The sequence below is a fragment of the Otolemur garnettii genome, unplaced genomic scaffold (assembly GCF_000181295.1).
Source record: "Otolemur garnettii isolate 467f Iridium unplaced genomic scaffold, OtoGar3 scaffold00017, whole genome shotgun sequence".
Classification (NCBI taxonomy): domain Eukaryota; kingdom Metazoa; phylum Chordata; class Mammalia; order Primates; family Galagidae; genus Otolemur; species Otolemur garnettii.
The window spans coordinates 9,003,230-9,016,448 of NW_003852412.1; the positions used below are offsets into that span (position 1 = coordinate 9,003,230).

The window sequence follows — 13,219 nt, forward strand, 5'->3', positions numbered from 1 at the left end:
GAAAATATTAGAAATGACCCTCCTCCTGTAATTGGGTAAAAGAGTTGAAGGCTATGCTGTTTAGTAGGATGTAAGCACTCCCAATTTGTACAAATAATCAACACACTGAATCCCATAATGGCATAAATGTATTTGTGATCTATGGACAAATGACTTAATTTAAAAAAAAGAAATGACCCTCCTTTGAACGAGAAAAGGCACAAGTTCACAATGCCTAAAATTATGTTGTATTCAAATGAAGACAAGACCGTCACACACAATGAAGAGAAAATCTCTAATAATTTATTGACCTTCAGTTTCACATTGTGAAAAAAAAAAATAACAGTTTTACAAAACCTCAAAAATGTAGTAGTAGCAAACAAGGACATAGGAACATGGACATTTTACTTCAACTTACACAGTTTTGTACATGAACCACATATTCAATAGCCAAGAGAGGGTATTATGCAGCTCTAATCACTCTCATTCAGACAGGTGTCAAGCCCAGAGAAAGGGGCTACACAATTATACCAGAAGTGGAAGGCTGCCCTTTGTTATCTGTTTCTACAGCAACCAGTCCACAAAATAAGAAGAACCTTCTCTGTCTTATGCCAAGGTTTTTGTGTGTACTGTGCTGTGAATTGTATTTGCTTCAAAGTGTGGGACGTTTCACAGGGTGAGAATGGTCAAGTAGTGAGACCAAATGCCTGCGTCAATTCAAAGAGCAGGAGTCCAGAAAGTTCCCTGCAGGCTGGGGGCCCACCCTCCCCCAAGGCTCCCTCTGGCTCATACAAAGTAATTAATAGAGGATTCAAGGACAGACCCCAACTTTGAAACAGCTGCAGAAAATTCATCCTGCTTTCAGAAGCCAGGCAGTGACACATATATCCCTCAGCCGATTTGCATCATAAACTACGGAGCTGTAACTGCTACAATATAACCACACCGACTACGCCACCAGGGTACGATTAGACATTTGCATTGCTCAGAACACATCTAGGAACCAGGGACTGACTGCTGTAAAGTATTGTGATTCTTTTCTTCGAATAGCTCATTTATTTTGGTCCAACTGTAGCCCACTTACATGGCACGGACGGACAAGCACAATTAGTCTAAAGTACTAAGGTGGAGAGAAATGTTAAGGATTCGTCTGTCATGAGACAATGCAAACAGACTTATGATGTAAAAGGTTATCAGTCTTAACCCCTATTTTCTAAAATACAGCAAGGCAAGAAACATCGACGAAAGCGGTTCCAGTTGCAAACTATGGTCTTCCCCCACACCTGGGAAGAAGCGCCTATGGGACACTAGCACTAACAGCTACCACGGCACATGCTTAGTAAACAAGCACTCCAACGAGCAAAGAATGTATTCACAACTGATTCCCAACTGCTCCAGAAAACCTCCCAACAGGGGCCACGGCCTACAATTCTTTGGTGTTTTGTGGCCAATGTGTCACTTGTGCACCAAAGAGTTTTGTTTTTGTTTTTTTAAGAGATTTACCTAAGGGTGCAAACTGAAGTATGCGTGGTGCCAATGAGAATGCTGTGTCCGAGAACTTCTGGCCCTGGCTAAATCGCTTAGCAAGAACAGAGAACAACTGAGTCCAGGTCAAGCAAATCTCATCAGCTAATTGACTTCTGAGATATTTCAGTTCTTCCCATTAGCTGTGGTTATGGCAAAGCATTCTCATAGGGTAATAAATAGACAAATAAATAAACTTCAGACAGTGCTTTTTACCTGCACTCTATATACAGAACTATCGCATAGAATTCGCCAGGATTTCAGGATATTACACAAAGGCAAAAAAAAAAACCTATAAAGCAATTTGGTCCTTTCCAAATTTCAGCAGCTGAGACTGAATTAGGTGAATCAGATGGAAAGTGGGAAAAGTACAAAAAGAAGCCTCCCCTGGCCCCATCGGCACAACCTTACCCCATGAAACCCCATTAAAAGTTGGTGAGTCTGAGAAATGCCATCTCCATGATTTCTCTATCTCTAGGATGCAATTTAAATTTCTGTCTAGTAATCCTTCCTGTCTTGACATTTAAAAAGTCCACCCCCCCAACCCACCCTCCAGTTATACTCCAAATTGTAACTCAAAAGTTTTCATTTTTGTGCAGCCAAGCACATCTCAACAGCCACAAAATGTGCAAAACATACAACCATTCACACACGTCCACACATGTGAAGACAACTGTAAGCATTGTTTCAGCATGCAGGCGTCCAACAATAAATAGCTAAATCTATAACAAATTTCTTAACAGCCAAGGGAAAGTTTAAAGTCACTTATAAATAGCAAAGAACATCTACCAAAGGGCTACCAACAGTGTCCCCATTGTTCAGAAATCTTCCCGGGGAGCACACCCCTTAGAGATTAACAGAGAGTCCAGCGGTCCTCATTCTTCAGCCAGCCCAGCCAGCTTCCCTCCTGGACCCACAGTGGGGCTTTGAATCTCCAACAGCAGCTGGCTGGAGGCTTCAAGCTTGCTCCTCAGAGAGGTGACAACCATTTCGAATTTTACACATAAATGGTGGAGCCCATGGAAATCAAATGCTGAATATGGTACAGCAAGGGAAAAGGCCCGGCTTTTCTCTCCCTTTGAGGGGTTGATTAACACTGACATTAATCCACAATTACAAGACAAGGACTAGATCACAGGTTCACTCATTCATATTTAAACCATGTGCTACTTGCACTGGAAACCCCACCCCCTCCCCCACCCCTTTCCTTCATGTCCAGTTAGAGAATTTACAAGGTGCAGTGGATTTGAATTGAGTTTCGCAGCAACTTTCTCTTTTCCTTTTTTCTTTGTCTTCATTGAACTTGGCCTTTCCAAGGTAGAAACCTCCTATTGTCTCACCGAGGGATGGAGTGATCTAAAATAGAAGGAAAAGGAGAAAACAAAACGAGCATGAAGGATCTGGGTGATGGCACAGTTTTGAGGTTTTTGTTAAATAGCCACAGAATTAAAAAAAAAAAAATTTTAACTTGGGACAAAGCCAAGCAATACTGTTTTGAAGGGTCCTGATGGCATGGTCAGTCGGAACTGTGCATGCAAAGATATTTAAAGTACTTGCCTTAAATGCACTCACATGTGCAAAAACTGCCGCTCTCCAAAGAAGGACCTTCACTTCTTTCCTAAACCTATACGTTCAGATTCAAACCTCTACCTCTAAGTGCTTCTAACATTCATAAAATTCCTTTCTGTGGTTAAACAAAGCCACTGTAAAGCACTCAGGGTCGGAAGAAGGAGATTCCTGTGCAAACCCTCCTTGGCCATGTACCATAGAAGCTTCCAACCTAAATCTATTCACCATATAGAAGGCAGACATATTAATCCTCTTATTTAAATGCATCTCTGCTATTCATTATGGCAGAAATCAGTCTTGCTTCTTTCACAAGGCAACATACCAGGCCTCAACAGCAGCCCAAGGCTGGAGTTCATTCTCAAAGTCCGTTAGATCACACTTAGAAGACAACTACATGCCCGTGCTAATATCTGTAGAATCTACCGACATGAGTATGAACATAAATTCCAAGTACTCTATCTTCAAAACCTGCACATTTCACAGGGGCTGGTGTTTCCTTGCACAACTCTCACCTTTCCCATTTCCTTACTTCTGATTTCTCATGGGAAGACCTTTGCAGAGGGCTTCTGGGTCTCTACTGCACTAACTCTAAATATGGCCAAAGGGAATTCTGGAGGGGCCACTCATTACTTGTGTCACATTCTTCTCCCTTTGCTTTTGTGTGTTCGGATGTCTGATTCATTTCATTAGTCCTCTCTTTTGGCAGTTTCACAACAGTGATTCAAGCTTTCAAGGCATTCCTTAGCCAAGGGTGTCATCCCCCACCACCACCTCCTTATAACCTGTGTATCAACATTAGGCCAAAAGAATGTGTCTTCTCATAATATGAAATTTTAAGACATTACATACTCAAAGGGGGATGGGGGAGAATGCACACCGAAGGGAAAAAAAAAATCAGAGGAAACAAAGGAAATAAAAGTCCAAGGGAGGTCAGGTTAGGGCCACACAGCTCCATGAAAATAGGGATAATCAAAGTAATTTCCTTCTTGTGCCTCCCACCCACTGACAGCAGCAGGAGACAGTTAAAAACTCCTTAGGGAGGGCTTTAGGAGGGCTTTTAGATCTAGGGAAACTTTTTCTTAACACTGCATTCATTCAGTTCGCACCTACATTGGACAGCAGAGGCTGGAGGCCTGACCCCACACCTCTTTAAGGTGCCCCATCCAGCTCACATGTTTTAGCACTATCTTGTGTGCAGTAAAACTTTAGAAATTTAAACCAACGTTCTCCCTGTCAGAAAGTCAGAGTGGCTTTGATCAGGCACTTAACGGTGCCGTTTAAAAGCAGCCAATCTGGCCTTGTCAAATCTCCTTTTTATGTGTTTGACTCTGGCGGGGAGCACCGAGGTGGAGAGGATGTTGTTTCACATATAAACTGACACTTTACTTGCTCTGTTTCCCAGGAACCGGAAGAATGGGATTTGGTTCCAAAACCCAGGTTAGGGTGAACTCAAGGGTTTCCCAACATACTCCCTCTGGGCTGAAAAAGGAGGAATCAAAGATATCGTACAAAGATGGCAAGCAGATATTCATCAAAGACACTTGATTTTCCACCACACACAAAACTGATTCCACTGCTGTATCTCAGAGCAAGTTAGGATCTACACTGAAGGGAGAAAAGAAAACTGAGAGTATGGAACACTTACTATAGGCCAAGAACCAGACGAGGTCTTTTCACCTCTTTTTTCCTCTCCTCATTTATCAATTTACCCTGGCATGAACAGTGACAGATCTTAGGGAGATTTATAGTGCAATTCCTCATTTGGCAGAGAAGCACTGTAAAGTCCAGAAAGGCCTAGCACTGAAACCCAGGACCAGAACACACAAGTTGTCTCTCCTCTTTCTTTCTCAATTTCCTTACCTTGCTCCCCACATGCCAGCCAGTCTACCCATTACTGTTTTTTTAATGTACCACCATCACAGTGGCAATGTTTAAGGCTCTTCTGTGCAAATATAGTCAATTCTGGAGTAACACCCAACTAAGTGTGCTGCTAATTGATGCTTTTGCCTAGGAGGTTTTTTAAACCTGCTTTGGTGTTGAGTCATGCATTCATATTGTAAATGAAATAACCACTTTCAGAACATTTGTTTACTCAGGATTACAGAGATGCCAACAAGGGCTGCAAAAACCAGTTTGGTGTGGGACACTATTCCCCCGGCTGCTTCCCAGAGGAGGTGTCTGAATGTTCCTGCTCCTTTGAAGATGTTTCATTCCAAGGAAGCGTGACATTACTAACAACTCTGCTAACCGTACCAGGCTGGAGAAGATAACTGAAGAAGTAGAAAAAAAAAAAAAAAGATGAAATGTGAAAAGTGAGGCCAATTTTAATGATGCTCTTAAATGAGCTGTTAAGCAGTAGAGAAAGAAAAGACAAATGAGATGAAACCCCCTCTTTACTTAACTTGCAGCTATCCCTAGATGTCCTTTTCTCCCTCTGAAGTGCCCTTTTAAAGGTATGAAACATACTAAGGAAAACAGCCACAGGTTTCTAAGTCATTTACTTTTCATTGCAATTGCTCCAAAGTGATTATTTTTTCTCTTATGATTACTAATTAGCCCATGAATCGTGAACCAAAGGAACATGTGTGTGCTCTGGGCTGAGCACACGCTTAAGCCATTCCTCTGGCCAATCCTAAAAATGCTTTACAGCAGCTGAGTGGCCACGAACACTGTGAACTTGGAACTGTGCACACCTATTAATTATTTGAGCCAAGAGTATTATATACTCTTAAATACACAGACAACCATTATGTGCTCAGATATATGACACAGAGACACAACTTTTGTTAGCCCTGACAATAGGGTCAGCTTGACTGATTAACTCTGAAAGGCTGCCGTGAGGGCAGTTTAGGTGACTTGATGTATCTGTGTATCAAACTGACACAACGTAGGTGCCTTTTACAAGGACAGACCCAAATCCCCCTTGTAAGTTAATAAATGCTCCAGAGGGGGCTGGTTTTGGTGGGGAGGGGGGGGAAAGACATTTTAAATAAGCTAATAAATAATTTTGGAGAGGATAAACGACTAAGAATGAATTTGACCAAGAAAATTTTAAAACTCTATTCAGTCCAGAAAAGGTGTAATGAGATGAAATTTGAATATCAACAAAGGGTCACCTGAGATAATACCAATTATGAAGCTTACTTTTATCAAGTGGTAGTTCAGGGTCATGCTCAGGTGCCCACGCTCTGAAGCCACACTCCTTGGGTTCACGTCTTCAGCAATTCTACCAGGTACTAAGTTCTACAAACTTGGGCAACTTACCCAGACTCTGTATGTATCATGTGTTTTTGACAACTTTTGTTTTAAGAGACAAGGTATCACTCTATTGCTGAGGCTAGAGTGCAGTGGCATCATAGCTCACTATGACCTTGAATGAACTCCTGATTTCAAGTGATCCTCCTGTCTCAGCCTCCTGAGTAGCTAGGTCTACAAGTGCATATAGTGCACCAGCCAATTTTTTTAAATTTTTTTGTAGAGATAGGGTCTCTTCATGTTGCCCAGGCTGGTTTCAAACTCTTACCCTCAAGCAATCCTCCCCTCTTGGTTGGCCTCTCAAAGCGATGGGATTTCAGGAATGAGCCACTGTGCCCAGCCATGATTTTCCATCTATAAAATGAAGCTAGTATCCCATAGGGCTGCTGTGAGGATCAGATGAGACGACTCGTGTGAAACCCACAGTGCCACTCCAGATACACAGTTAAGGGCTTAGTAAACATTAACTGGCATTATTCGCAAAGATCAGAGGGTCTCAGGCTAGAATCACTGGAAAACTTTCTAAAAATACTGATGCTTGGGTCTGGACCAAACGCAACAAAAGTGTCTGGGATGGGCAGGTTTTGAAAATCTCTTCAGGAGATTCTGAGGCTCTCTTCTGGGATTCTGAAATAGTAGAAGCTGAGAACCACTGGCTTATGTTGGGGGGGGGGGCGCATAGCTGTGGCCAACACAGGCATTAGGTCATTAGGTCCTGGGGATGGCAAGTCTCTTAGGTTTAGGGCTTTTGTGTGACATCTGGTACAGGCTCTATGGACCGTGTCTCTCTCCACATACTGAACTTCTGCAACCCGCCTGATTATACGCATACTTACATCTACAGCTAAACTGGCTTCTTACCTTGCGCTCCCTTTCTTTAGGACCTACTACATTTAGGAAGGCAGATGTTTCCAGGTGCTGACGAATGCGGTAGGAATCAGTGAGTACGGGACTGTGGTTATGCTGTTCCACACGTCTAATGTCGGATCGTAGCAGTCCAGAGTCTTGCAGCGCTGAATGCCAAAGTATCCTCCAACCACGTAGAGTTTGTTTCCGGAGGCCACAGCGTGACAGCTCATGCGCTTTGCTGTCACGTCTCCCACTTTGGTCCACTGGTAAGTTTCACTGTTGAATTTATAAGCAGAGCAGGCAGAGAACTCTGTGTCTCCCCCCATAATAAAAATCTGGTTCCCCAGCACAGCTGCTGCTGTGTAACGCCAGGGCTGGGGACAGGTGGCTGGTACCGTCCACCTGTTTTCACACTGATCATAACACTGAACCTTGGGGAGCTTGTCATGACTGACGCTGGTACCTCCGAAAGCAAACAACTTGAGTTTGGCACTCACTACGGCGGCGTTGCTGACGCCCTCTCGGAGTGGGGCCACCATGGTCCATTTGTTGGTTGTGGGGTCGTAATGTTCAACTTGCTTTAGAGAGACTGAGGGGGAGGCTGGGAGGCAGCCAGTTGCAGCTGTGTGCCCCCCAACCACGTAGAGGCAGTGCTTCAGTTCAGCAGAGCCGTGGCCAAACCTGGCCACCAGCATAGGGGCGGCTTTGGACCACTCTTCATGCAGGGTGTCATAAACCCAGACATCTTTTGAGACCCCATTTTCGGACCCTCGCCCCCCTGTAATATACACTTTGCAGCCAATCGCACATGCACTGAACTCTTTTCTTGGACTGGGAATGTCGGCCTTGGGAATGATTTCTTTGGCCTTCTGGTCTACCAGATACAGCTTGTCACACATGAAAGTCTGTCCACCCAGGAGGAAGAGCGCATGGCCGGTTTTCCGAGGCCGAGCACAGAGGCTGGTCACCACACCGTCGTTCTGCAGGATTTTTAGTTTGCACCTGATGGCTTCCTCTACGATCTCCTTGCTCTTTCTCTGCTTGGTGATGAGCTCCTCCATGGCCACATTCTCCATGAGATAGATGGCTGGCAGCAGCGCCAGCCTCACCGTCTGCAACAGTTCTGGGAGGTAGCAATAGCGCTTCTTCAGGTCGTAGCTGATCCAGTTAATCGCAGACTCGTACACGAGCCTTTCATCTTCTGTCTCCAGCTCTTCGCTGGACAAGAGCTGCACTACCATGTCCTGGGGCAGCTGGAGGAAATCTTCGTTCTTCCTGATGGTCTGGAAGTTGCTGAGACACATTCTCCAGGAGAGCTCGTAGAGCTTGGTGCACTGATGCGCGTCGGACAGCAGCAGCATGCCCAGGCAGTTGGTGGGATGCAGGTTCTTTTCCAGGAACTCTGCACATGCATCCCGGATATCTTGAAACTCCAGCATGTCACCAGCTTCCAGGAGTGACTCTGCATTTTCCTCATTGATGATGACCCGGGAGGAATATGCATAGTCAAGAAGCAGCTCTAAGACTTCAGGGTGGATGGAATTGTCGAAGTTGACTTCACTGTCCTGGCTCTCTTTCAGCCCGCCGCTGAACATGGCCTCAAAGTAGCGGCTGCAGGCAGCCAGCACTGCCCGGTGGCAAGGGAAGGTCCTATTTCCAGCATGGAGAAGGACGTCAGTGAAGAGACGCTGCTGGCGTAAAAGGTTCAGGTGAGTGAGGACGCTGTCAGCGTAGGAGGACTTGTGAAACAGGTAGATGTTAATGGAGCCGCTGCTGGCCCTGGATTTGCGGTTCTCGTGCACACTGACTGACATTTTGTTTCCACTCCTAAAGACAAAACAAAATAACAAAACTGTTGAAAGTGATGCTCCTGATGTTTGGGAACAAAACAAAAACAACAAGAGTTTTGGACAAAGAAAACAGATCACTTTGTTACTGGCCCTGCTGCCTACCTACTGTGGTAGGTGTGTGGCCCTCCTAGTTCAAAGCCAGAGACAACCACCTGGAAGGGAAGACATTTATCGTAATACTGTTGAGCTGTCTAAACTACATACACTGGTGAAAAACAAAAAAGAAAAGGAAAGAAAAAGAAAAAGAAAGAAGGAAAAAAAAATCACTGCTTACAAGCAGGTTCATCTTGGAAAACCTGATTGCCAGCTTTCAGGACACTGAAGTCCTTGAGAATGTCAGTCAGCAAAAGCAAGGTCTCATTCTCACAGCTCCCTGTGCTCTAGTCCAGCTGATTCATACAGGCCACTTAAAATGCCAAGCCTCCTGCTCTCGTAATGCCAGGATGGGCACCGGCTTTCCTGCCCTATGCAACATAAAGCCATGTGTAAAATGCACACCTACTAATTAATTCCATAAAGAATTCCTTTGGTAAGATCCAGTCTCCCGGCACATTCAGTAAGGGGAAAATGTAAGGCCAACTTTTGCAATGATCAGACCTTTATTTAAATGTTACAGATCATTTTTAACTAGTCAGCTCTACCACGAAAGACTTCTAAAAGCATCCCAACATAAACATTACCATATATTGATCAGCAAGCTTTAGACAAAGCACAGAATGAATTCTGGCCACAATCACCAACCATCCTTCTTGCTCTGGACAGCTTCCAAAGTGAGGATTTGGCACACGGAAGGAAGAATATTTTGAGAGGCATAGTCATGACTGCTGTTTTTCTGTTCTTCCTGCTTTATACCAATTTTTAGAAAACCAGTTGTAAGAACAAAGGATTCACCCACCCCCTCTCTCTTGATCAAAAAGCGCATCACCAGGACCCTTCCTATGTACCTGCGAATGCTGGCACCTGCATGTATGGAGTTCAAATTGCAAACATTGCTTCATTTAATTAAAAAAAATACACATGCATGTGTGTCTATCTGGTCAGCCACTGTTACCTTGGGGTCATCCTAGAATTCACTGGCTGACTAAAGCAATTTCCTTGATACCTAAATTGAAATTTCAACAAACTCTAATGCTATCTTTTGCCTTTCTTCAGTAAGAAAAACCGTATGGTAAAGATATAGGATATGCCTGTCATCTACCTTCAAAAATTGAATCACATGCCATCTCTGTTACTTCAAAGGCATAGAGCCCTGGAGAACCTGCCTGTCTAAGGCTCCTAAGGAAGCTGTTTATCCCCGCTGTTTCTGCCTAGAGGGTAAACTATGTCGTTGGTTACAGTATCTTTTCCAAACACAGCACAGCTGAAAGTTGTATGGTTCCTTCAACCATTCAGATATTTATTTTTAAATTTATATTCCAGGAATTATCAATACATGCAAATGAATGATTTATCACAGATTCATGGGCAAAAATACTAAACTGCTCCTCCCCAGCCAGGCAGGCTTGAGACCCACTATGAGACTGGCACAGGAGACAACAAAGGCAGGGGCACGGCATGCCTGTATACCCACCTCATACCAGTAGGTGAAGCAACTTGTTTTCCTTTATTTTTGGAATGTAACTTTTCATTATGAGTAAACACGGCTTAGTGCAAGAAAGAAAGTAACGAGGTCCTAGACTTTACAAAGCAGCCAGAACTCTCCACGGTAACTTCACCCCCACCTCAATCTAAGCCTCTGCTGTCTAGTCCGTTCTATCCCATGTCCAGTGCTCCAGAGAATCACTGATAGGAACCTATGTGATCGCTCCAGGTTTCCAAAGTATTAAAACATCCTTGACGCTCCACCACTATAATTATCATTTCAATTAGTACATGCAATCTGAAGTATTTGGAGGAATATTTTAAGCCTAAATCTCAAAAGATTGTCCAAATATTCCTGATGAAGCTGCTCCCCTAGGGGACGCCGCCCTGACTGAAGAAGGAGGCTCCCTACACCTGGGTGCACAGGCACCAAAGGGCTTGCACATAGAGCTGGAATCATGCTGGGACCAAAAAACATTTCCCTAAACATCAGATTCTGCCTGATGTAAAACAACACTCACAACCAGGTGCACACTTAAGAAAATGATGTGTTAGAACACCTTAGGATACAGGCTCTGCATCTCTCACATCCAGAGTTTATGCGCCTGGATTTTCCAGGATGGCCCACGGAGCCAGAAGGAAGAGCCTACCCTGTCCTCTTGGATACCATCCAGGCAGAAAAGCCTGCCACAGTCAAAATCTTAACATTCTTGCAGCAGTGTTTGATTAAAATGAAAAGTAAACTTGAAAACCCAAGGGAAATAACTCACTTTCTGGTTTTAAATTATGCAAACATCAAAATATCAGCAGAAACCATTTATATAGTCACTTAAACACACCTTCAATATAAAATGAATCATCCTTCCAGCATTTTTTAAGCCCCCAGAGAAATAATATTTGCATACCAAGTTAGTGGCCAAGAAAATGCACGCATATACTTAATCCCTGTCTACAAAGAAGACAGAGAAAAGGGCTGCTATTACTGTGAACATCAAAGGGGCTTCTAGTTATAGCAACTTCAGCTCATTTAATGCTCCTTATACAGGCTTTCTGCCCCCAGCGCTTAGCGCACCACCAAGTCTCTCACGTTTTGAACATGATCTCAATCTAAGCAAATGAAATACTAGGCAGACTTTCTTGGACATTTACATTATTGATAACAATTGAACATCATAAAGATCTTGTTGGCAAAAATAGCTTTTTGTCATAGCTTTATCATAGTTCCAATGCTATTTAACGTTCTGGCCATGCCTGTGAAGCTGATACCAAATTGAACATCGAACAAGTTCAAGGATTCATCTCCACCCCACTCAGCAATTCCTATCCATTGAAACTGATGATGTTACTCTGCAGGCCGAATACTAGAAGAAACTGGCTTTTCAGAAACCAGATTTCATTCATTCCCTACAAACATTTCCGCCGCAGTGCCTGTGCCCGTACGCGGGGTGTCCGTCCATAGCCCCAACTCTCCTCCCGCTGGATAGGGCGCAACGTGGGCCACCGATTCCGCACACTTAGCCCTGCAAGCCGCAGGGAGCGAAGCAACCAGACATTCACCCCAGGAAGGCGCTGCTTTCCGTGGAGGAGGGAGGCTGGTTGTAAGCCCAGCTCGCCGGCTCGCTCTCTTCGCGGCTCTCCCTGGCGGTAGCGCCGCGGAGGGGAAGCCGGTCTGCCCCTCCGGCGATGCCCGACTCCTGCTCGCTGTGGGAGGACAGCGGCGGCCCGGAAAGAACAGCTCCCCCTGTCCTAAGTTGCAGCTCCCGGATCTCCGAGCTGGCTCACCCCTAGCGAACACACCCCCCGCAGTCAAAGTAGCCCCCGAAACCCGCAGCGCCCGCAACAGGTCCCGGCCAGCGGAAGAAACTTACAGCGGTGGCGACCGGCCTCAGCGCACAACCGGCTGGGTTCTCGCCTCGGTCACGGGCAAGGAGGCGACGAAGTAGGCGTCTCAGCCCGGGGGAGCGGCGGCGACTGGCCGGCAAAAAGGAGCACCCAAGGGGCGCTTGCCGGGGAAAGGACCGCGCCCGGGGCGCTGGCGGCTCGCCTCGGCCTCTCGGTCCCCACGCCGCGGACCCTGTGCCGGGGCCCGCGGAGCGTCTCCCGGAGCAAGTCTCGGGAGGGCAGAGGAGCCCGCGAGTGCAGGCGCCGCGAAGGAGGCGGGCTGTGCGCTCGGGGGAGGGAGCTAGGAAGCGCCGTGCGCGCCCGTGGCCGCTGGGCGTCTGGACCCGGTCTCCGCAGCGCCACCGCCGCACCGCCTCCTCTCCGGCTGCCGGGGCAGTCTGCGCCCAGCCGCCGCGCGCCCCGCTATAAGCGGCGCGGCTGGGAGGGGAGGGGGCGCGTATGCAAAGAGATTGACACCAGGGGAGGGAGGAAGCGCATTAGCGCGGCCCGCGGTGTAGGAGGAGGAAGGGGAGGAGGAGTGCGAGGAGGAGAGGATCTGGGGAAGAGCGTGTCGGGGGAGTTAATACGGAAAGGAAGCGGGGAAGGGGGGCTGTGGGGTGTGCGGAGAGACAAAGCGGGCGCTCTCTCTTAGCCACTAGCAGCTGCAGCCTCGGGCACTGCGACTAAGACAAGTTTTCTCGGGTCCGAGTGTCTGCATCTCTCTGGGCAGC

At 46.1% G+C, this 13,219-nt stretch overlaps 1 protein-coding gene across 1 annotated transcript; it reads right to left on the minus strand.

The window, feature by feature from the left end:
- Positions 1–260: 260 nt before the first annotated feature.
- Positions 261–12,888, minus strand: ENC1 (ectodermal-neural cortex 1). Its single transcript, XM_003785910.2, has 3 exons — positions 12,476–12,888; positions 7,189–9,003; positions 261–2,859 (listed from the first exon to the last, which is right to left on the minus strand). Exon 2 carries the CDS (start codon positions 8,988–8,990, stop codon positions 7,221–7,223), a length of 1,770 nt encoding a protein of 589 aa, XP_003785958.1. The 5' UTR covers positions 8,991–9,003; positions 12,476–12,888; the 3' UTR covers positions 261–2,859; positions 7,189–7,220.
- Between the last annotated feature and the right edge of the window lie 331 nt (positions 12,889–13,219).